The 25,319-nt window shown below is 53.8% G+C and overlaps 1 protein-coding gene and 1 pseudogene across 2 annotated transcripts in view; one reads left to right on the forward strand and one right to left on the reverse strand.

The window, feature by feature from the left end:
• Nucleotides 1-25,319, reverse strand: part of SLCO3A1 (solute carrier organic anion transporter family member 3A1) — a 155,530-nt gene that overhangs the window by 38,472 nt on the left and 91,739 nt on the right. For both annotated transcript variants that reach the window (XM_070400307.1, XM_070400306.1), the window contains exons 3-6: nucleotides 7,083-7,181; nucleotides 2,299-2,562; nucleotides 1,421-1,585; nucleotides 73-271 (exon numbers count right to left, since the gene is read on the reverse strand). In XM_070400307.1, coding sequence (XP_070256408.1) covers nucleotides 73-271; nucleotides 1,421-1,585; nucleotides 2,299-2,562; nucleotides 7,083-7,181 — 727 coding nt within the window. The remainder of the gene's footprint in view (nucleotides 1-72; nucleotides 272-1,420; nucleotides 1,586-2,298; nucleotides 2,563-7,082; nucleotides 7,182-25,319) is intronic.
• On the forward strand, nucleotides 18,639-20,168 carry LOC138998526 (F-box only protein 31 pseudogene; annotated as a pseudogene).

Consider the following 25,319-nt stretch of genomic DNA (forward strand, 5'->3'; position numbering starts at 1 on the left):
CCGCCCGGGTCCCTACGCGTGAGAGGGAGCAGCCTGCGGGGCCGACGGGCAGAGCAGACATGCGGGACTTACGTGTTTCCATAGGGAACCGTGACCCCGGCCACCGGGCCCGTGTCGCAGCCCAGGAAGAGGAAGGAGACGTAGCAGGCCGTGGACACCAGGTTGACGAGCATGGCCATGCGGATGGCGCCCAGGGCGGACAGGCTGAGCTTCTTCACCAGCAGGCCGCCCAGGAAGATGCCCAGGCAGGCGCAGGGGATCGCCGTCATCCCTGGAGGGAAGGGGCGGGCCATGAGCAGGGGCAGCGGGGCCTCCCTCCCGGCCACCCTCCCGGTGCCCAAGTCTCCATCAGGGGCCTCATCTCGGCCCTCAAGGAGCTCACAAAAGCTGGGGAGACACACACGTACCAACTCCGTTGCCAGGCGTCTGAATGCCCCCCTATCGTGTGCATGGGGTCCCCGCACAGAAACACAGCTGGTGCGGGGATGACCGAGAAACAAAGACATATTCCAGGGACGCACATGCGCTCTGAGAAAGGAGGGCCAGGAGCCGGGGCGCTCTCTGAGCTGCTGAGTGACGGGCCCGGGGCTGCCACTCACAGGGGATGTCCCTCCTCTTCTAACCAGGCCGGGTGCTCCGCGGAGGGGCCAGGAGCTGTTTAGCCAAAGGGCCCACAACCGCCAGCCCCAGACAGCGCTTGAAGCAGCCCCAGAGCCTCATAGGAAATAGCACCAAGCCAGTCAGTATATTCTGGGGCTCTTGGTGAGTAACTGGCATACATTTCTCTCTCTCTCTCTCTCTCTCTCTCTCTCTCTCTCTCTCTCTCTCTCTCTCTCTCTCTCTCTCTCTCTCTCTTATAAACAGAGCCATCTGCAAGGCAGCAGGACCAAAACCTGTTACTTACGATTCCCAGAGACTCGTGGGATTTTAGGGGGACCAACGGGCTTCATTGAAAACTCGAATGTAAATGACCATGGGCGTCATTTGTCCACGTGGTGGATTGTGCGGCCAATTTCCCCGCCCAGTAGGCCTCCTCCCTGCCATCAGCAGATTCTAGGTCAGTCGACTGTATCAACCAGCTGCTACGTGCTCAGGGAATGCAAATTAATTTTAATATTAGAGTCAGAAAAATATAATCAGGGAGGTTGAGCTCTGTAAGAAAATAGCACAGAGTGGAAGGGAGAGGGGGGAGAGAGAGAAACATCAATGATGAGAATCATCGATCAGCTGCCTCCTGCACACCCTCTGCTGGGGATCGAGCCCACAACCCGGGCATGTGCCCTGACCGGGAATCAAACTTGGTTCATAGGTCGACACTCAACCACTGAGACACACCGGCAGGGCTCTGGACGCTCTTGCCGTATTGATTATGAGCAGGACACAGCCTCCCCCACTCCCCCGGGGGCTGAGGCGGACTCACCGAGCAGCTGGTTGGCAGAGGAGGTGGTGAGGTTAAACTGCTGCTCCAGGTACTTCCCCAGGAAGGCAGCGAAGCCGGCCACCACCGCGATCTCCATGCAGGCGGCCAGGACGATGCAGGTGAACACGGGGTTGGAGAGCAGGTGCTTGGTGACCTTGGGGATCACTGAGGGGAGAAGCAGGGGCCAAGGTCACACGCACGGCACTCCCAGGCCCTCTGGCCCTTCTTGCCTGGGTCAGTCAACAGCAGTGGAATCACCCGGCTCCTCAGGCCCAAATCTATAGCCCGTTAGTCACCCTCAGCTCCAAACTCAGGCTGACAAGTACTAAAACGGGAGACTATAACATGCCTGTTATTACAGTTTAGCGGGAACAGTGTATGTTTCATAAGCACAACTTACCAAAAATGTTTATAAGCAATCACAACTTATCCTCCCCCCCCCCCCAAGGAGACTGGGTTTCTCAAAAGGGAAAATACACCTAAATTACATGTTATAAATAAATTACAAGTGTATAACTATGTTCTACCAACATACCTATATCTATATAGGAGGGGGTGAGATATATAGAGAGATATATATCTATATCTATATAGATATAGATAGAAATAATTAACATTTACAACTGTATGTGCACTTAAACTGAACAATTCCAAGAAAGAAATGAAATTCCAGGCTCTCCCATGTCCATTCATAAATATATAACCTCCCCCATCCTTGCCTCCACCACCTCCACAGCCACCTCCCTGGACAGAGCCGCCAAGTCATGCAAAACAAGGTCGATTCTGCCTCCTGTGCCCCCTCAGCCTGTCCTGGTTACCAGCGTCCCCCTGCCCTGGATCCCCCCATAACCTGGCCGCCCGCGGACGAGGCGCCTTACCTTTCAGCTGCTGGAAGCAGGAGGCGCTGCTGTCCGGCTCCAGCGGGTGCCGCAGGACCCCGTTGCTGGGCGGGGGCCTCTCGTACTCCCTCTCGGGGAGCATGGCCTGCTCGCTCTCCACGGCGGGGTCGGAGTGCAGGGGCAGAGACTGGGGGAACCCGAACATCAAGAGGGAAGAGAAGAAGAGTAAGGCACCGCAGAGCAGAAAGCCGGCCCACCAGGCTCCAATCCAGCGGGGGTCGTCCGGGGTGATGTCCAGGTTACCTGCAACCAGGAGGAGTGCGGTCAGCGGAGGGGGCGTGGCGGGGCCTGCACTTGGCCGAGGTTTTGACTCAGTTGCACAGACGGGCCGGGAGCTCTGGGAAGGGCCTGAGGTAGGGGGACTGGATGCCGGCAAAGCAGCCTGTCGTTTCATATCGGTGCTCCCGTTCTTCCCAAACCCAAGACGGATCACGTTCCCCCTTCATTTCAGATGCTTATCTACCCTGTACTGTATCGGGCTAAACAAAACCAGCGAGAAGCCAGACACCTTCTGGATTTAGGCTGGAATTCTCTGGCTCGGTGTGCTAACACACACACACACACACACACACACACGCAAACATTTATTATTCAAGGGTATAGTTTTACTAGGTATACTCATTTGCACCTTCCCCTCCCAAAGCAGTTAATCTGAGATCCCATTCAACACCCCACTCCCTAAAAAAAAAAATTACACACACACACACACACACACACACACATTTAGCAAGAGGAAGGGAGAGGGAGAAGGAGATTGAACACCGGTGATGAGAGAGAAACATCGATCGGCTGCCTCCTGCACATCCCCTACTGGGGATCGAGCCTGCAACCCGGCATGTGTCCTGATCAGACTCAAACCATGACTTCCTGGTGCATGGGCCGACGCTGACCACTGACCCACACCGGCCAGCACCCCACTCTCTGTCTGAAATCTGGTTCAGAGATCGTAAGGCGTGGCACAGAAGTCAACAGCCCAGACGCCTGGGCTGAAATCCCGCCCACTTCTCGCTGTGTGACCTCAGGCCAGTGATTTGAAGCCCGGGCGTCAGCTGACCTATCCGTACCACCGTGATGACAACGACAGCATGTGCCGCACCACGCTGGGGAAGATCGAGTGACCACAGGAGAACTAAAGGGCTCAGAAGATGCCTGGCGCGAGCGTGAGCACTGAATCGATGAGAACGTCACATTTATGGCTGGGGCGCTGCCTCCAATCTGCCACGGGCAGGTTAATTCAAACCTCGTGGGGCCTGTGGTTTGGGGCCAGGCCTCTACTGGAGAGCTTGCAGCCGGCTCGTACGCTTAGAGGCAGCGGCCCTGAGTGCCGCTCTTACACTGTCGTTTCTTTGATTTAGGTGAAGGCATCAAGATAGAAACCACAGCTTACTCCCTGGTGCGGGTTTTTTCTCTCTCTCCATGGCAGCGCTCCAGATGAGCTGCTTAGAAATGTCTCTTTGCTGAGAATTTCATGTCCCCGGAGCCTGGGGGGACTCTTGGAGACCGGGCCACACACAGGAGCTAAGAACCAACAGGGCTGGGGCCCGGGCCGGGCGGATAGACGGACTTGGGAATAAAAAGGACCAGAGACGCCAGATGACCAGCATCTCTCAGAGGCTCTCCCTGCAGACTCTGTAGCCAGCACCGAGGCAAATGCCACCATCATTTGCTGCGGCTCAGGCACGGTGTCTTCACCATGCCTGCCAGCCCTGCCGACGGCCCTGGACAATAGTCTTCTATGATCCCCATTTTCCCCAGCTGGGGAGAGCGAGGCTCAGGAGGTCAGGGACCAAGCCCAAGTTCAAGGAGCGGAAGGTAGGATGCAGGCATTCAGGCGCCGGCATGCTCTGACCCCCGCCAGGTGGCTTTGTGCATGCTGCCGGCGGGGGGGGGGGGGGGGGGGGGGCGGTTCGTTCTGGTATCGGGGGTTCCCAAGACCACTGAGGCTCGGACCTGGTCTGAGAAACGCCTTCTCAGATGCCTCCTTTCTCTCCCCATCTGCACAATGAAGGGCACTGTTAGGGGGCATTTCAGCTCCTTATGGTGGAACTCCCTCCACCCGCACAGGTGACTGTCCAGCATTCTGGACGTGGAGGGGGAACTGTCCATGTCGGCTAGTGAGCAATGGTGCGGCAGACATCACCAAGGTCTACACTGGGGTCTTTTCTTCTGAAAACAAGGAGGACGTGGCCTTGCACCATCGTTTTGGCAGTAAAATCTGAGAGGCGGGGGGGGGGGGGGGGGGGGGACAGGTCACGCCCCTTCTGAGGGGAGGTAGGTACATATAATCCGGCGTGCCACTCGCCATGCTCCGTGCCTCTGGTCATGGGAGCATGTGAAGGCTCCTGAGGTGGTACCAGAGGCTGCAGGGAACAACTGTCCCTGCTGACCTGCACTGTGCTAGGCAGGCACGTTCCCTCCTTCATCTGCCCCCAGCAGGGCCCCCGAGGGCCGCTGGCGCCTCCCCACAATCCCAGGCCGTGCCCTCCCGGTCCCGCTGGCTCTCAGGGGAATTTCAGAGGCATGTGCTGGGTGGGTGGCCCCTTATATTCACGCTTAAGGACACACTCCCACAGACCGGACAGTCCTAATGTGGGGCTCGGGCTTGGTGAGGAAATGATAGGGGAGGGTCACCCCTAAAAAAACGGAGGGCCCCTCCTTCAAGCACAGCCCCAACCCACTCAGAGACAGAGCGCCTTTCAGTCACAGGCTGAGAACAACCATCGCTCCAGAACTCACTGGCTGTTTCTCCAACACAATACATTGGGTTCTCCTGCCCTCTGCAGGTGAGAAGCAGAACCACAGGCCCATGGCCTTCAGAGGGGAGGCAGACAAAGACGGGGAGTGACTCCCATTCCTGACACACACCAGGCAGACCCACCATGAACTTGTTAGGGGGAGGCTGTCGTCAGCAAGTCGGACATGGGAGGCTCCACGCTGCCCATGAGCCTGGGCCCCGGAGCCTGGACCACACTGGGCCCCGAGGGGTGAGATGATGGACAGAATGAAGTGGAGACAGCACGTGTGGCCACGGGGACAGCATGGTCAAGGCTGGCACCCCGAGGGGACCAGGAGCAGACAAGCTAAGCCGCCTCCAGCCAGCTGGCCAGCCCTCGCTACGAGGCACTAAGATGCCAGCTCATGCCCCGGGGGAGCGTGGGGACGGGCCTCCTGAAGTGGAAATGCCCTCACCCCGACCCAGGACGCCTGGGCTTATACAGACCCACCCCTTGGGTCGGCACGCCCCTGCCCCTCTCTCGGCCTCAGTTTCCTCATTTGCACAAAGGAGGAGCTGGAGAGAATGACGCCTGAGGTTCTCTTTGGTTCCAAGATTGTGTTTATCCACAGGCCTTGATTCAAGGGGCCGCTGCTCATATGCCAGGCCTGATGCTGCCTGGCCATGCGGCTCCCCCTCCCAGGCAGCTCCCCTCACTCTGGGAGGGCGCCCCTCCCCCACCCGCCTGCTGTCCCCGCTGGTGTGGCCTCTGGTGAGGCGGCGGAAGCTGGCTTTTTTATCATATAAGTAAGATGGCAGCCGACTCGCTTCACGTGTGGTTTCTCGGACCCTCGTCCCCTTGGAATAGGGTTCAAAGGGCCAATCAACTCCGCCAATGCAGCCTTCCTAGACCCAGGCCTTTGAAGAATAAAGAAGTAAGGCTGCTTTTTTTTCCCCCTTGGAAATTTGTAACATCATTAGCTACAAGTAAATATATCAGCGGGATTAATGGAGTGAATCACAGTGACTTGATTGGATTTAAAGCCGAATTATTTCTTTGGGGTGAATCAGTAAATTTGGCACTGCCGAGCGATGATGGATGGAGAACGCGGGGACTGGGAGTTCTTATTGATCCCGGGGATAGATCGGCAGGAAGAGGTGGGATTGCTTCCCGCACGCTGTTTTCAGAGAGGCCACGGGGCTCCACACTCGTGTGACGGCTCAGGAATAGAACACCCTCTCTCAGGCTTGAGGTAGAGCGGTGCCACCCAGGCAGGCAGTGACAAGGCAACCCCCAGCGGTCCCCACCCTTGGCATTCGCATCCTTGTATAGTCATCCCTTCTCTGCGTGTTGCACACAGAATGCAGCAGAGGCAAGGAGAAGTCACTTCTGAGACTGGGTTATAAAAAGACTGTGGCTGGCCCAACTGGTCTGGCTCAGTGGCTGAGCATCGACGCATGAACCAAGAGGTCCTGGTTCAATTCCTGGTCAGGGCACATGCCTGGGTTGTGGGCTCGGTCCCCAGTAGGGGGCGTGCAGGAGGCAACCGATCGATGTCTTTCTCTCATACATATTTCTATTGCTCTATCCCTCTCCCATCCTCTCCATCTAAAATCAATAGAAACATATTTTTAAAAGAGAAAAGAAAAAGGTGCAGTCCTCACATAGGTTAATGGACCAGCATTCGATGAGCACTCGCGCATGCCTGGCATCTCCACATCTAGTTTCTCATTCATTTCTCACAACAGCCCAGCGAGGAGGCTACAATCACCATTGCCATTCATTTACAGATGAGGGCAAAATCCACCTGAGGGAGCTACTCAGCCTCAGCAGATACTGGCAGAGCACGGACTTGAGTCCAGGCCCCCTGAACCCGACTCGTGCCCCTTCCTTCTGATCTCAGGCAGGCCGCCAGCTGCACCACAGGTGCACACAGTAGGGCTGCCCCCAGCTAGGACGGTCTCAGAACCACAGGCTGACCGCTCCATTCCCAGGCCCAGGCAGGGGGAGGCTTGTGATGGTGTTCAGAAAGCGAGGGGTATCTCTTACTTGTATCAATGAACACAGCGTCCACGTAGATTTTGGTACAGAAGGAGCCCAGGATGAACCCACAGGCGGGTCCAAACACCAGCATTGTGAACAGGATTCCTGGAGGAAGAACAGGAGACACAGATTAGATTACAAAGCCCAGGGCGTTCCATGAGCAACACAGTCAAAGGGCAAGGACACGGCTCTCTAATCAATAGGATGAGGTGTCTGATTATATAAATCACATTGTAGGAATCAGCCTAAGATCCTAGAGGGGAAAAGCCTGCATTTCTAATTTTCAGAAACCCCATGGAGTACTCTGTATTGTGCAGGTATCCTATAATATTTTTAAAAAATATTTTTATTGATTTCAGAGAAGAAGGGAGAGAGACAGAGATAGAAACATCAATAATGGGAGAGAATCACTGATCGGCTGCCTCCTGCACGCCCCCTACTGGGGATGGAGCCCGCAACCCAGGCAAGTGCCCTGACTGGGAATTGAACTGTGACCTCCTGGTTCATAGTCGACACTCACCCACTGAGCCACACCGGCTGTGCGAATCCTATAATATTTTGATTGGTCAATCAAAATCAAAATGTTTGTGGGTCCCCCATACACTTATTTTCCAAGAATTTCACCCCCAACACATGAAGCATATTAAAATACAGACATGTCAATCACCAAACCATTTTTCTGCCATAAACATTTTTGAAAGAATTTCTATAATTTTGCTTTTTCCTTTATTTGGCACTATGTAATTTGTTTAATTTACGGTTGGCGACGATTTCTCAGCACCCATTGTGCAAACTCAGGAACCCTCGGACGGAAGAAAAACTGAAGCCACAAATTATTTCCAAATGTGATGAGATGTTTATGGGCATGAAACTTAGCAAGAAACAAATCTGACATGATGGCGTGCTCTGAGAACATCGGATTAGGTAGGTGTCCATTTCGATGTTGCAGATTTTAGCCTTGCTATCTGCTGTTCTGACAGTGGCTCAGGAGTCATGCTTCCCTGCTGAGTTAAAAAGATGGTGCTAGCCCGGCCTGTGTGGCTCCCTGCCCGGGTCCCAGGCCCAGCTCCGGTCCCTGCGGCCACCGTGGCCTCATGGGACAGCCTGATTTGCTGGCCGTGACCGAGACAACACTGGCAGGGGAGGGACCAGAGGAGCTGAGGGCTGTGTGCGTGACACAGGAAAGATCACTTCAGGGGAAGCCCGTGCTTTCTTCCGAGGGGGGGTTTGCTGATAAAACCTCGAGGAAACAGACGAGGATCTGGCCAGTGCACGTGGGTGCGTGCTTCGGCCTCGTTATGACTGAAAGTGGTCTAGTTGGTCCTCTGTTTTGTCTGCGTATGACGGAAGCACTCAGAACGGGGCACAGCCCCCTATTAACCTGCCCTGAGGCAATGTCTTTCTTCAAGCCGTCCCTTCTGAGGTAGCTGAGCTCAAACAAAAATACTCATGACCACTGACAAGGTTCATGTCACCATACTCTTGTTATAAATGGAAGAACAGAGCTCAGAGAGATTAGTCAGTTGCCTCGGGGACACACGGCTCGTACATGATAGAGGGACCTTTGAACCCAGGCTCCAGGGCCACCGAGGTTCTAGAGAAAGACCAGGAGGGGAACCCTGGGACAGCAGTGAAGCCGCTGGGATCAGCCAGACCTCCACTGAGCGTGGGGGTAAGAAGAGCTGCCTTGCAGCACACTGGGGATTAGAGGCAGTGCAACACAACTCGTATCCTAGAGCCCTTTCTGTGCCTCAGGGATGGTGAGTCCCAGGAGGGCGGCCTGCATGCGGTCTCCCCGTAGGCAGGAGTCTGTTTCCTTAGCTGGACTCAGAGTCATTCTAAGTCCTTCCAAGTGGGTGGAGTGCACAGGGCGCCCAGGTCGGCTGTGGCTCTTCGCCACTAGATGGCAGCATCAGCCTAGAGAAGACAGTCTGGGCTGTGTCCGCCACTTCCTAGCTGCCCTTTGAAACATAATGCGGACTCCCCGACTGCCATAATACTGTTCTCACTCCCATGTGCCCTCCATTGATACAAGTGTGTTCCTCTGTCTTCGAATATGCAGGCTGAAATGTCCCCCCTGAGAAGGAGCGTTCTGCACCACACATGTATGAATAAAACACGCTCCATAAACAGCAGGAAGCCTGCGAAACATAGGGTACATATGACCCAGCCTGTGTGTCTCAATGGTTGTATGTTGACCCATGAAACAGAAGGGGCACATGGCCAGGTTGCAGGCTTGGTCCCCAGTTAGGAGGCGAGCAGGAGGCAGCTAATCAATGGTTCGCTCTCATCACTGATGTTTCTCTCTCTCTCTTTCTCTCTCTCTCTGATGAATAAAAATAAACTGCTGCTACTTGTTGAAGAAGTTCTTTCTGGTTATCACATGAACACAGCCTGACTCTTCAAAGGACCCCAGGGCCATGGGGAACTTTCCCAGGGGCCTCTGGGAGACAGCAGGGCCGCCCAGAGGCAGGCCCAGCCCCGGCAGGCGGAGCTGTTGGCCACTTCTTGGTATTTCTCATTCTCATTCACCCGAGTGCTCAGGTGGTCACCCCAAGGGCCCTAATTTTGTCCTCACTGCCTAGGACCCACCGCCACTTCTGCCTGGCCACACCGATGCCACTACCAACAGCGACGCAAAGTAAGTCCCCTCAAAGTGCCCTCGGGGCCAGGGTCCTCAGACACGTCTGTAACTTGGTCCTCACAGCTGCTCTGGGACGTGGGTCTCTCCCCCTCCAGTTTACAGATGAAGCAACTGAGGCACAGAGAAGTTAGGTTTCTGGCTTATGGCCCCACAACGGGATAGGAGCTCAGATTCTGTGGGCCCTCACGCCTGCACTTCCTCCAACCCACCATTTGGCAGGAGGAAGCGGCCCCAGAAAGGCTGTGGGCCATGGAAATCCTTCAAATAAATTCTGAAGGAACCCGTGTCTGCAGGGCTGAGTTCCCTCGCTGAGCTTTAGCCTGCCTGTCACTTGGAAGCCGAGTGGCCTGAAGGCGACAGAACGGACTCAAGCACATCTACATATACCCATCCCCTTGCTCAGCGTGGGGGGACCTCGGGGCCTTCCTTTACCTGCCCTCAGCTCAACAAGACTGTGGTCCCCCATCTATGGAAATGGGAGCATGCTCCGGCATTTCCTCTTATCTGCCACTAGAGGGCGCCAGATACCTGCTCATGCCAGGTACTGCTCTTCCCCTGTGGCTGGAGGTTTGCGTTCCAGGTCGGAGGGTTCCTGGCAGGAGGGCACTTTGGCAAATGATTGGGCAGATCTGTGGGCATTACTGAAGGGCCTCACACTGTGTCTGGCAAGAAAATGACCACTTCCAAATGCCCGCGCCTTCGAAATCATATTCTCCTATCAGACAATACGATAATAATCATATTATCCCAACCACTCACTGTGCCTTGACATCCTCAACTGGTATGATCTGTGGGTGATTAATCTTCCTAAAATCTCATGCAATCATACCCTCCCCCGCTTGGAACCACCAGGGGCGTCCTTCTTTACAACACAAAGGCCACACGTTGGCCTGGCAGCATCATGGGTAGGGGCAGACCCGCAATGCCAGGCTGCACAGCCACCGACCAGCCTTGGTGACCAGCCCCTTAGAGCAGAACTGGAAACTACCCCGATCTGGAGCAACACCGTGAGCCTCCTTTTCATGGCAAATCACTCCGGTTCTTCATGGAGAAGAGGGAACAGGAGGCAGCTATGCAAAGGCAGAGAGCAAAGTCTGTTCGGGCTGTGCCACTCCAGTGGGGTGAACTGAGGGGCTGGATGGCGCTCCTCCCACCAGAAGCCCTGGGCAGACGGCAACTGGAGCCTCCAGTTTCTTTCCTTCCTTCCTTCCTTCCTTCCTTCCTTCCTTCCTTCCTTCCTTCCTTCCTTTCTTTTTTAAAATGCATATGTTTATTTATTTCAGAGAGGGAGAGAGAGACAGAGACAGAAACATCCATCGGCTGCCTCTGCACGCCCCCCACGGTGTGCCCTGGCATGTGCCCTGACTGGCAATCAAACCGTGACCTCTTGGTTCATAGGTTGACCTTCAACCACTGAGCAACACTGGCCGGGCGATAGATATTTCTAAGGGATGAAAAACTTCAAATATACAGGTAGAGAGAACAGACTAAAATAATGAAGACCCAGAGACCCATCACGAACTCAACCTGTCGTCCATGAACTCATGGTCAGTATCCCACATGCACACCCATCTGCGTCTCCTACCTCTGTGTTACTCAAGCAAACCCCAGACACCATTCAGTCCCCTACCATTTCAGGACCCATCTTTAAAAGAGGAAGACACAACCACCACGCTATGATCACCACCCCCCCCGCCCCCCACATTGACAGTGACACTTCACATGCTGAGACTTTGCAACGGGGTAGGGGTGGGGGGCATGCAGAACAAGCCCTGCAGCTCCCAGCAGGGCTTTCCTAAGAACACGGTGTTGAGAAGGAGACTGAATCGGACCCTCGTGTGCTCCCCACTCCCCTTTGCCTCTGGGGCGGGCGGGGGGGCGGGGGGGCGGCTCGCAGAGCTGTTTCTGAATGAGCCTGAGGCCCACGCCACGGAGCCGATCTCCTTCACGCTCTGACCGCCCGGATTCTCATTTGGGCAGCCGCCCAGTTTGCCTTCTACACAATTTTCCGCTTTACTTTCTTAGTATAAAAGCATAAACTATGTTATCGTCGTAACATAGTCATCTTGACTAGTTTACGTTTTATTTTTAGCCCTTTGGGGAGGGGAAGGCAAGAAAGGAACGCAGACAGTGGGCTGGTGTCACCTGGGTGGCCCTCAGCCACCTCTGGGGAAGGAAGGCTTCCCCGTGAGCCACGCGGGGACGCATCTCGAACTGCAGAACTGTGGGGGGCTGGGGCTTTCAGATGAGAGAGGAAGATGAGTGGGACGGGACACGCTGCTAAAGGCCACCTCCTCCCCCCGCAGGCCTGGCCCCCTCGGCCCTGGGCCCCGTGGATGGGGGTGAATTCTGACGGAGCTGGGACCAAGGGCTGAACGGCACTAGATCACACGAGAACCCCCAAATCGATGCCCCTGTCCGCAGAGTATTTCATTTCATCCCGACACTCCTATGCTCTGGCCCTGGTTGGCCGACTCAGATCACCTCTCAGCCTCCCCACCACCGCTGGGACAGGTGCAGAATTCCTGCTGGGAGGGCTGTCCTGGGCCTTGTAGGATGTTTAGCATCACCCCTGGTGCCGACCTGTTGGGGCCCCTCGTCTTGACAACCCCAAACGTCTCTACTCCAGCTATTGCCAAGCCCCCTGGGGACAGAGTGCCCTGAGAACCGTGGGTTCAGGGCTCACTAGGGCAAGGAACTCCGTTTATTCCTTTTGCTTCCCTACAGCCCAGCACAGATGAGGGATCCCCAAAACTCGTGCATCCCTCAGAGTCACCCTGTGAGACAGGCGTGGGACCCATCACGTCCCAGACGGGGCCAACGGGGCCCAGCAAGGTTCCAATCTCCTGGGTCACAGGGCTGGTAGCCCCACAGCTGCCCTGTCCCCCAGCCCTGGGGAGCGGCGGGAGCTGGCTGGTAGGAGCGTCATCCGGGACTCTCCCACTTTCTAGCTCTGGGCGCCAAAGGAGCAAGGCAGCTAATGCCACTTGGGCCAGAACGTTCCACGTGCCCGCAGCTGTAATTAATGAGGAGAGTGGGGACCTCTGAGCTCCGGGATCAAAGTGCCTGGAGCCCCGTGGCCCCCCTGAGCATGAGAGGAGCAGGGTTCATTTAAAAAAAAAAAATCTTTCTAGCAGCTAAAGCCTGAATAAAGGACAATGATTTGAATGAGCTTCGCAACACGCGGCGGCCAGAGGAAGCCGGCACCCCAGTGCAGTCGGGCTGTGAATGAATTTAGTTACAGACTGAAGTGCTATCTTAATTAGGTTTAGAGTCTGGTTTCCTTGTGGAAGAGGAAAGTAGAACAGAGTAAACCGTCTGATTCATATTTGAAAGTGGGAGGGAGGCGGGGTGGGGGAGGGACCGCCATGGCTTGCGCTCTAGAACCGACAGGCTGAGCAGAAAAGCCTCATTTTTTAACTCCGCCGCTGCAGGCCGGCCGCTAGCCGACAGCGAGGACCACAGCGGCTTCCCGCGCCTGTACGCTGAGCGCCATCCTGCCTGCCCGCCGGATGTCACACGGCCGTGTCCAAGCAGTCAAGTGGCCACAAAGGAAAAAAGTGCCTGTGCCAATGCTCCCAGTTCTAGAGGCCCAGAGGTGAGGACTGTCCACCGGTGAGGCCGAATGAGCTTCCTGTAATGGCTGCTGCCGACGCTTGACCCCAGGCGGGTGCCTCGAGCACACCATGCTCGTAGGTCTCCCGGCTGCGGGACGCCCAGTGCTTGGAGACCCTAGTACAGCTCGAGTCTGAACTGCTCAGTCCACTTTCCCTGCCTTTGTTTCAATGGACAATTTGCAAACACTCTCAGATGAGCCGTGTGGCCTAAACCAGATGACATAAACACAGGACACTGATAAATACGTACAGCCCTGTAAATGTATTTGCTGTTCCTTATGATTTCCTTTATAACCTACTAGAGGCCCGATGCATGAAAATTCGTGCAAGAGTACGCCTTCCTTCCCCCAGCTGCCAGCATCGGCTTCCCTCCGGCACCTGGGACCTGGGCTTCCCTCCTCCAACCACTGGCAGGCACCCGGGACCCGGGCTGGCTTCCCTCCAGCCCCGGCTTCACCAGGAAGGACGTCTGGAAGACATCCGGTCTAATTAGCATATTATCCTTTTGTTATTATAGATTCTTTCCTCTGGCCTGCTTTACTGTAAGAATGTAGTATATAATACAAATAACATACAAAATATGTGTTAATCAGCAATGTTTTGGTAAGGCTTCCAGGCAACAGTAGCTATTAGCAGTGAAGTCTTTCCTTCCTCCCTCCTCCTTCCCTCCCTCCCTCCCTCCCTCCCTCCCTTCCCTAGACCAAGAGGGAGGCTGCTAGCCTTCGAAGGCATGGCTCCCTCCTTTAAACTCACCAGTCACGCTCGCTCACCAGGACTATCACACAGCTTTTCATCCACTTCTACACAGACACAGCAGGGGAGCCGCAAACATTTTAATATTAGACTGTGGTGATAGCTGAACAACTCTGTAAATTGTGCCCATAAAATGAGTGAATTTTATGGCATATAAATTATGCCTCAATAACAGTGTTTAAAAAAAAAGAAAAATGTTCTTAAAAAGAGCCGTAAAAGGGTTTGAGCACATGGCCCCTGGTTAATTACCCCGGGAAGCAGGCCACATGCTGATGGCAGCTCAACTACTGAATGGTGGAGCCACTCTCCTCTTCTCCAAAGAAAAACTGGAATTAGCCTGGCCGGTGTGGCTCAGTGGCATCGACCTATGAACCAGGAGGTCAGTGTTCGATTCCTGGTGTCAGGGCACATGCCTGGGTTGTCCGCTCGATCCCTGGGGAGCGGGGGGGTGGGGGGGGGATGCAGGAGGCAGCCCATCAGTGATTCTCTCTCATATTGATGTTTCTATCTCGCTCTCCTTCTCCCTTCCTCTCTGAAATCAATTAAAATATATATATATTTTTAAAGAAAAACTGGAATTAGATTCCAATCCATCTAACTGGAAGCTCTGGCAAACGTTCAGAAGGTGGGGGGAGGGAGAGGATGTTAGAATTTTAGTAAAAGGAGCCTTCCTCCTGGGCTCACACCGGGGCGGGGGCACTGCCTGGAGCCCCAGCAGGTCCCATTAGGCCTGTCCGTCCAATGCAGGACCCGTGGTCGGAACAGCTGCAACCCCAGTCACTAGCAAGCGCAGAGTAATAGAATTCCTAAGTGCCATTCATCTCATCTGTAACATGACCATACCTCATTACCTACCTCATAAGACGGGCCTAAAGCAGGGATGGGGAACCTGCCAAGGGCCATTTGGACATGTATAACACAATTCGAGGGTCGTACAAAATTATCAGCTTAAGCATTAGCTGCTCCGGTTGGTCAAACACTTCGTTAACTCACCCCTCATGACCTGGCAGGGGCAGACCCAATGATTTCTCGGGCCTTATACGGCCCGCGGGCCAGACGTTCCCCACCCCTGGTCTAAAGGGCTCAGTGAGATAATCCACGGGAAAACCAGAAACTTGGACAATGCCTGGCTCCATGATTTTTTTATTTTATTTCATTTGGGAACAAGTGTAGGCAGAGCCCTCACCTTGGCCCTGGCCATGAGTTTCTGTGATGTCATTCAATGTTTACAGTGATCCTTTGTAATGGCTCTGACTGTTCCCCTTTTATAGGAAAAAACAGGCTCCCAGAGGGTAGGACACGGACAGGCAGCACAGTGGGATCTGACTGGGGAGCACTTGTCACTCTCCTAGGCCGTGAGGACAAGAGCCCTACCCATGCGCCTCGGGTTTGGGCTGAAACGGGTCTAACTGGTTACCTACCCACACGAGGGGCCCAACTCAGCACCTGTCACATTCACAAAACACCCAGCTTTTCAGACGCCCACACCCTCTGTTGCCTTGTAGCCCCAGTGAACATCGCAGCACCTCAGGTCCCCACAGGGTTAAACCCTCCAGCGTGGAGCTCCATGCTGTGAGCAGGGCCTGAACTAGCCCTCGAGGGCTATTTTTAGCTCCCCATTTTCCCTGTCCTTTTTGGGTGATCTGATAGCGCAGGCTGAGCTCATGCTTTCGTCCTGGTGTTTTCTTCTCCCCAGCTCCCACCTGGAGAAATGCTGAGGCTCCAAAGGCCTGGCCCAGTTTCAGAGCCGCTCCTGACACGCAGACAGGCCCCGAAGGAGGCAGGCGCTCGCCCAGGGCTGCCCTGCTGGGAGGCAGGGTGGGTGGGAGCCCAGGGCGTCCAGACACATTGATTCCCCAGTAAAGCCTTCACGAGGATCACAGAGTGTCCTGGCGGAGGGACCACAGTAACCCCAGAGACCTCACTCGGGGGCTAGGCACCTGAGCAGGAGCCCAAGAGAGTGCCTGGCCTGTCAAACTGCTTCTGGGGGTCCCTGGATCTCATCACCCTAAGAGCTTGCTGGTGCCTGAGAACCCACAATTAGATATTCTCTCCTCGGGCCAACTGGTCTCCCGGTCACCTACCACCCTTTCCAAGTTTTGGCAGAGTCCAGCCAGAGTTATATTCCCCTGGACACACGGATCACACCAACCCTTTCCCAAATTCATCAGTGATTTGGCATTGGCTCCAGGAGAAATTCACACTTCCCTGTGTGGCTCACAGACACCCATCCTTGAACATGCCACACTCAGACCGCTGTGTCCCTGCACTTCTCAGAAAGGCTGGTCGGACCTGGACGGGGGTCTGGCTGCCCCGAGCCATCCCACAGAATCCCTACGGGACTCAAGTCACCTCCCTCAGGACGCTGTCCCTACCTGCCCCTCTGAGCCTGCAGACTCTTTATTCCTTTCCACGTAAGACAGGCTCAACTCAAGTTTGCTGCACTGAATTAACCTAAGGCATCTGCCTTCAATTAAAATATGCAAATCCACCTGGAAAAGAAGCCTTCCTTAGACTCTGGCACTCCTGTGCAACATGCTTGCTGGGTGCAGATCTGACAGCAGAAGAGGGGCGCAGGGAAAAGGGAGGAGGGCCCAGAGGTAACTCTGGACAGGTCCTGGGCAGCCGCCTGGTAGCCCGAGGTTCCCTCTTTTCATACCGGCCCCCCCAGCTGAGGGTGTTCCTGATCTTGTTGTGTATGATGGTGTGATGGGATGATACTAACCAAGCCATGGTCAGGGCACAGGCCCGGGTTGCGGGCTCCATCCCCAGTGTGGGGTGTGCAGGAGAAAGCCCATCAATGATTCTCTCTCTCCATTGATATTGATGTTTCTGTCTCTCCCGCCCTCTCCCTTCCTCTCTGAAATCAATAATAATAAAAAAGATAAGAGGAAAATGGGGCTCTTGAGAGTCCACATGTGGAACCACAGTGCCCCTTATGCAACTTCTGACTGACGTCTATCGTCCTCATCAAACTGTGAAGCCGGAGTGCAAAGACCGACAATTTAGTCCATGGTCACGCCGACCTCCGGGACTAGGGACTCCGGTGAACAGCCGTCTCCCAAGACGGGAGAATCCGAGCCGCAGCCCGTGGCTCCCTGCGGGAGGCCCTGAGAGAGGGCTCTTCATCGACTCAGAGTTTAGCCTGGACGAACCCAGGTTCCATCCGCTCCTTACACAGCTGTGAGCCTGGGGTCTAGGCCTTAGCAGCTGCTGCCACGGTACTTAACCTTCCTGTGATGCCTACAGGATGCCGCAGAGCACATGCTGTCACCTGATTCTTTCCCAGCTCCTCCGAGCAGAAAGCATTTTTTTTTTTGAGATGAGATAACAGAGCCTCAGAGAAGTGAAGAGGCTGCCCCTGTCCCCAGGGTGGACGCCATGCCACGCGGGGTCTAGGGACTCTGCCCAGAGAAACTCCCCAAGTCCCTCGGCAGTGGCCCTGCCTTTGCTCTGAATTTGCGGCCGGGAACACAGGGACCCGGAGCCCGGATCCTGGCTTCCCTCGCTGGGCGTGACTGTGTCATTTGCTCTTTCAAGTCCCACCCTTGAGGTCATTGCCCACTGCTGCCCGGAACATCTGCCCAAAATAACACTGACATCTGCATGTCACAGACAAGACTCGCGGCTGGGAGATCACAAAGTGCCTGACCCCGTGGCAGCTCCTTGTTTCTGTGTGACCTGGGGGGGGGGGGACAGCGTCCCTGGAAAATGTGTGTCTTCCTGGAGCAGTTACTCCCCCTGCACCAGCACACACAGGGGGCCACACTGTTCAGGTCAGGGTGGGTCCGGAGAAGACATCACCGCCCCTGAGCCTCTCCCTGACGCTCCTTAGAGTGCAGCTCTGACCTCAGCACTCCCCCTCCCCGGCCAGGCGTGGCTCCCCGTGACCTCTGCCTCTTGTAGAAAAAAAAGCAACTTCGTTGGCTTATGTGCACGCATACAAGTCCTTTGATTGACTGATCTCTTCCCCTTACCCCCACCCTCCCCTACTTTCCCTCTGGGGATTGGTAGTCTGATCGCTGTTTCTCTGTCTTTGGATCTGTCCCTGTTCATCAGTCTATGTTGTTCTCTGTAATCCATGAACGAATGGGATCATGTGGTGTTGTCTTTCTCTGACTGGCTGGTTTCACTTAGCATGGTGCTCTCCAGTTGCATCCATGTTGTTGCAAATGGCCGGTATTCCTTCTTTTTTACCGCAGCGTAGTATTCCATTGTGTAGATGTACCACAGTTGTATTTTTCTTTTTTACTGCATTTCTGTGAAATGTCCGTCCTCCCCACCCCCCAGAGGCATATCCCTGGAGGCATCTCCCTACAGAAAGCAGATTAGCGACTGCCTGGGGCTAGGGCGGGAGCACAGGGAGGGGGCACTGGGAAAGGGAGGCGACTGTTCATGGGTTTGGGTTTAAAGTCCTACAATTGGCTCCTCTCTGAGGGGGCGTGGCCAGGCCCTGGGGGGCGTGGCTGGGTCTAGGGCGGACGAGCCAGCTTAAAACCCTGCGGAGGCGCAGCGGCCCACACTGTGGTGGCTGTTAAGCGTGGAGGCATGGAGGAGTGCGCTTGCCTCTGCCGCGTGGGCTCTTCGCGGGGATGTCGGTGTTGTCAGGGGCGCCAGGGCCCAGCTGAGACGGCAGCGGCCCACAGCAAGCCGGCCCGGACCCCGACCCCGGCCCCGGCCCCGGCCGAAAAGCGCATCGAGGCGGACGCAGCAGCACGGTGCTGGGCGGGGAGTGGAGGAATCGCGAGCCCCATGCCGGCCCTGCCGACCCCGCGCTGCTCGCTGCAGGACCTGCCGGTGGAGCTGCTGGTGGAGATCTTCGCCTCGCTCCCCGGCACCGATCTGCCCAGCCTGGCCCTGGCCTGCACCAAATTCCACTGCATCCTGCACATCGACAGCATCTGGAGACGGCGCTGCCGGGAGGAGTATGGCTTTCGTGAAACCTTGCAGAACCTAGAGACGATCGGTATGTCTTATCTAGAAGTCTATGCAAAGCTGCTCCACCCATACAGACACATTTTGGGTTTGTGGCAGCTAGAGCATGGCTATAGAACACTGCTGAATGTAGCGGTGGATGGCTTATGCATTACTGGTTGGACGTACAGGCCTTTCCTTAATACCCAGGGGGATGGCCCAATTCAATTTGAGCCCTCATTTCGAATTCGCCTGACGGAGAGGAAATCAGCCACGGTGGAGTACATGGACGACTTCCACAGCTTTTCCCACCGCCGCCACATGCAGATTCAGAAGGACAGGTTCAGCATCCAGTGGATCAAGACAGACCACCAAAAGGATTCACCAACTTGGCTTAGGGGAGAACGGGTTCTGGTGCTGTCGCAGGAGGACAGACAGCCATGTGACTGCCTGACCTACCGCCGCCTCTACCTCCCGCCGAGCCACCCGGACGACCTCATCAGGCCAGGCCTCTTCCAGGACAAATACAGTCCCTTCGGCATAAAGATTGCCATGCTCAGCTTCCACGGGAAGCATGCTAGGGTCACGAACATCACGGGATTCTCCATCGGGCTGTTAGAGATCCACCTCAGGCGCCGCATCCAGCTGCCAGATGGCGGGTTCTTCCGCAACTTCAACGAGCTCTCCCGTGTGGTTTGGAAGATTAACCAGGAGGTAATCCGGGAGCAGCAGCAGCAGCAGCAGCAGCAGCAAGAAGACAAGGAAAGCGAGGGCCATGGCGGGCAGAGCCCTGCCCAGCCCAGCGTCGGGGAGTCCGGGGCTGCAGCTTCGGAGGAGCAGCCTGTCCCGTTTGTTCTGCCTGCGGGCGTGCGCTCAAGAGACCAGAGCTACCCCCGGACCTGCAGGATGTGTTTCTATGGCGTGGACATGGGTACCTTAGGATGTCCCTTCACTTACCCCAGGCGCTGCTGCCCTGGAGTCTTCATCCTGTTCGATGAGAACCACTTCGGGTTCATCTGGCTGGAGGCGAAATTCTTCATCCTGTACAGCAGAGTCCAGAACACCTTCCAGAATGTGGAGGCGCCGTCCCCGCAGGCCTTCCTGGACATGCTCTCAAACATTCAGTCCAGACCCCCTGGCAGGAGCAGCTTGTATGCACTTTGAAGATTTGACCTTCTGACCGGGTTACCCACCTTTGTTTGTTTGTTTTTTTAATCCTCACCCGAGGATATTTTCCCATTGATGTTTAGAGAGAGTGGGGGAGAGACGGAAAGACAGAAATAATCCATGTGAGAGAAACACATCAGTTGTTTGCCTCCTGTCCAAGCCCGGACCAGGACCAGCAATTGAGGTAGAAATAAACCTTAGACCAGTGGTCTCAACCTTCCTAATGCTGTGACCCTTTAATACAGTCCTTCATGTTGTGGTGACCCCCAATTTCACTGTTACAAATTGGACATAATTAAAGCATAGTGATCAATCACAAAAAAATAAAAATAAACTTAAAAAAAAGCAACTGCGCTTTCAAACCCCATTTGGTTCCATCAAGCAAACCCAGAGCTCTGGTGTGTTGCTCGTTGTGCTCTTCTTTTTTAAAATATGTTTTATTGATTTTTAGAGAAAGAGGAAGGGGGAGGGAGGGATAGAAACATCAATGAGAGAGGAGCATCATCGATTGATCGGCTGCCTCCTGCATACCCTCTCCTACTGGGCATGTGCCTTGACCAGGAATCGAACCAGCAACCTCTTGGTTCCTGGGTCGACACTCAACCGCTGAGCCCCACCAGCCAGGTCACTGTGCACTCCGAGCCCTTTCCTGTGCACAGGATGAAGTTCAAATGCTCTAGTGTGGGGTTTCAGCCCCACAGACTCCCATCCTGCCTTCCTGTTTGTTTGCTCTAAAAGCAAGCTGCCCAAAAGCTGTTTCCTGGCCCCTGTGTCTTTGTTTATGCTGTTCCCTCTCCTAAAATCCCTTCCATCCACATCCTGACCTGGCAAGTCACATCTCTGCTTCAAGTTCCAGGTCCAATGTCACCAAGGCTTTCCCCTCGCTGAGAACCCGAGCACAATGCACTTCCAACCTAGTTCTATCTGCAAAACCAGTGGCCAAGGTAACTCTGGAAATTATGAAGAGAACACGAGGAAAACTGGACAGGAGGACATGGGGTGGGAAGCAAATTTGGAAGAGTGGTCAGAGAAGTTTGCTCCAAGGAGGTGGATGTGAGCTGGGGCCTGACAGGCAAGAAGAAGGCAGTGTCTGGGGCTAAGGATTCAACGTGGAGGGAAGAGCCTAGGGTGGGCGTGCCCTGACTGGGAACTGAACCGTGACCTCCGCTTTCATGGGTTGACACTCAACCACTGAGCCATGCTGGCCAGGAAGGGCCCGTTTCTATGCGTCTCTGTACAGTGCACCTCGCCTCCCTGGGGGCAGGCTGTGCAAACACATTGCATCACAAGCTTATGTACATGGGAAGTCCTCCCCATGTGCATTACTTCTGTTTCTGTTAGAGCTCATAGTAGACGGCACTGCCATCTTTGCTGTAAACTATCATCCCTTTGGCCCCGCACACCCAAGGGCAGAGGGTGTGGCCCACAGTGGGGGCACTTTCACGCCTGCTCAATGCCCGATGGAGACCACCAAGTTCATAACAGAGGGCAGACCACAGGCACAGGAGGCCACGCTCACTGGGGTGTGACAGTCACTGAGTGTCGGTTAGAATCATCCACATTGTCACGGGCGAGGAGAGGACTAGCCCCCTGGGAACACCTGGATGACCAGGATTCTGGAACCGCTGGATCCCTTCTGAGCTCCAGGAAATTCGGCCAAGAGTCGCTGCCCCCTCTTCTTGGCTCTTGTACAATGAAAAGGCTCCACGGGCTGCTGTGCTCCTGCTGAGCGATGCCGCTGCCACGATGGGTGACCCCGCTGCCACTTGCTCTCCCCCCCCTCACTGTGAGCACTCCCCCTGATGTCTTCCCGAATGGCCCGAATGTCTGGAATCCCTCGGAAACTGGCCACTGCTGCTGTCACTGGTCTGTCAGACCCCTACCAGCCTTGGATTTGTCACTGGCTGTTAACTAGCTAACTTTCATTAAATGCTGGTAGAGATCGACTTCTGTGGGGGCTGATGGGACTCCACTTGTTCGCTAAATGGAACAACCAGGTGTGTCTGCTGACATCTCCTGCGGTTTCGCTGTGGCCAAGGGGTTGGTGGGTAAATTCCTGGCCTTTGAGGTATTGGGCAGATTGCTTTCTGTTGTCATGGTGACAGCCGAGCCAGGGCAGTGGCCAAAGATGCCCACCCCCTGTGAGTTCTCAACACCAGCACAGAGCACAGAGCAGTGGGGGGTGGGTTTGGGGTACAAGGTGGGGCCTGAGTCTAGTCCTCACTCATAACCTAGTCACTGTGTGACTTCAGTCAAGTGACTCGAGACATTGGTCATTTCTACTTTGCAAGATGCCTTCGAGGCTTAAGAAAGGAACTCACTAAGCTTAGATGCTGGCACCCAGAAGGAGCTCAATAAATGCAATTTGCTTGTGCATTATAAAAAATACTGAATCATAAGGTATAGAAAACAAATGGCTAGAGTTAAGGAACAAGGACATTTGTTATTTATAATGCTGAAAAGCTGGAAGCCACAAAATGACCTACGGTAGGAGACAGGGCAAATTAATCAACGGCACATTCATATGATGGGCTATTGTATGGGTCTTTAAAGCACTGCTTAAAGACAAAGTATTTGGGTTGGAAAAATTCTCATATCAGCGGAAAAAGAAAGATAAAATGTTTAAGTAGCAGAATCCCAATTATGTAAAAATATACCCTATATATGCACATGCATTTAATCTTTAAAAGATAAACACAAATTATGATAGTAATTTCTGGATGGTGGAATTGTTAAGTTTTTGAAAATCTCTTCTGATTTGGGGTGGTGAACACACAATACAATATACAGATGATGCATTATAGAACTGTACACCTGAAACCTATATAGTTGTATTAACCAATGTCACCCCAACAAATTCAATAAAAATGTCTTCTGAATATAGTTGACCCTTGACTAGCATGAGGGTGAAGGGCAATGACCCCTCCCCAAGCAGTCAAAAATCTACATATAAATTTCGACTCCCCCAAACTTAACTACGATAGCCTGTTGACCAGAGCCTGACAGACAACATCGTTGATGAACACATGTTCTATATATGTGTTATATATACATTCTTACCATTAAGTAAGCTAAAGGAAATGTTAAGAAAACCATAAGAGGCCAAGACCGGTTTGGCTCAGTGGATAGAGCGTCGGCCTGCGGACTGAAGGGTCCCGGGTTCGATTCCGGTCAAGGGCATGCACCTTGGTTGCGGGCACATCCCCAGTAGGAGGTGTGCAGGAGGCAGCTGGTCGATGTTTCTCTCTCATCGATGTTTCTAACTCTCTATCCCTCTCCTTTCCTCTCTGTAAAAAATCAATAAAAAAATATATATATAAAAAAAGAAAGAAAACCACAAGAGAAAATACATGAACAATATAGCATTTAATGAAAAAAATCCACGTGTAAGTGAACCTGCGCAATTCAAACGCATGGTGTTCAAGGGACCCCTGTCTCTCTCTGGACTTTAAAGTACCAATGAGCATGTAACATTTTAAAAGGCAACACATTCCCAATTTGTAAATGCAGAACTAAGGGGAAGCAGGATGGGAGGCTGGTACATGGACATTTTAACCATGTCCATATGGGCATGGAATATTCAGCCAGAAAAATCCCTAGGAAGGCAAAAATGGACCTTTTATAACGATAAAAGACCTATTTTTTAAAAAATATATTTTTATTGATTTCAGAGAGGAAGGGAGAGGGAGAGAGAGATAGAAACATCAATGATGAGAGAGAAGCATCGATCGCCTGCCTCCTGCACGCCCCCTACTGGGGATCGAGCCCCCAACCCAGGGAATGTGCCCTGACTGACAATTAAACCGTGACCTCCTGGTTCATGGGTTGGCACTCAACCACTGAGCCACACCAGCTGGACTGAACATATGCATCTTAAGACCTGCTGCTGACTTCCTATGCCCTAAACGGTCATCGGAGCCCCTGGCAGAGGAGGATGGCTCCCCGTAATATAACATTAACCTTGACTTCTCCTTGACCTCTGTCCTATGCTGGCGGGATTCTCAATGCGCTGCATTGTGCTTTTATGTCTCTGGTTTTGCATCTTGGCACACGCTTTGCATAGAGTGTCTGCCTCCTCGCTTGTCTAACTGGTGAACCCTTATTCACCCTTCAAGGCTTAGCTGAGGTGGCCCCTTCCTGTGAGGCCTCCTCTGAGCCCCCTGCCGGTACCCTCACGTGACGGTCCATGAACCCATCTCTGAACTCTTACTGAGCAGGGCAACACTGGGCCGAGGCAGGCAGGGGCTCCTGAACCTTGTGGTGCGGGCACAGTGCCCGCCACCAGCCTTACAGGGGTTCAGAGATACACGAACAAGCTGAAAGCCTCGCCCCGTTAACTGGCCCAACAGTCTTCTTGCTCCAGGAATCATTTTCCAGCTGCCGCAACGCAACAGCCACAGGATCTGTCTAGCTACCCTCCGCCCTCGTCTGCAACAACAGCCTCTTTCACTTTTCTGGTTAATTTTAGGTTTGCTGGGCAAAATGACCCGAAGAGGTTTTGCACAGCCCCTGCCTGGCACACTTCAGACACCAGGTAAATACATATTAAATGGCAACAGCAAAAGGAAGAGTAAGAACAAAAACAAGTGTTTTCCGAAGGAGAGATGGCAAAAGTTGGGTTGAGGTGGGACGTACAGGAAGTCCTCAATGCTGTCAGTAGGTTCTGTGACTTTAAGTGAAATGTGTAAGGAATCTAATTTTCCCACGGGCTGATCGATATCAACAGAGTTAAGTTCCTAAGGCATCTCATCAATGCGTAACGAGACAATGCAGAACAAAAGGACCTTATTCTGGAAGCTGCTGTTCTAGGAGACCACCTGGCTGAGGAGGACAGCCCGGCTTAGGAAAATGTGTTAAAGACACTCGGAGCTGCCTGGGGCTCACCCAGCGCAGACCTCTTACCTACCCCGGCCACTCGCAAGAAGATGCGATCTGCTCACTGTTTAAAGCTGAGCCCCGTGGCTATTAAATTAAATAAACCTCCCCACTCCATCCTGCCAGCATCCAATTAAATGATTCGAATGTGTTCAGCATCACTTAGCAGGGAATCTACGGTGCAGCGATGTTCTAATCGATTAAAATTAAGTGTTTAAATGTCATTTCACTCACCCTCCACGCGTATATGCTTCAAATCCTGAACCCCTTTGT

Source organism: Myotis yumanensis, unplaced genomic scaffold (assembly GCF_028538775.1).
Source record: "Myotis yumanensis isolate MYYU_CA2020_CCGP unplaced genomic scaffold, mMyoYum1.0.hap1 SCAF_20, whole genome shotgun sequence".
Taxonomy (NCBI): Eukaryota; Metazoa; Chordata; class Mammalia; order Chiroptera; family Vespertilionidae; genus Myotis; species Myotis yumanensis.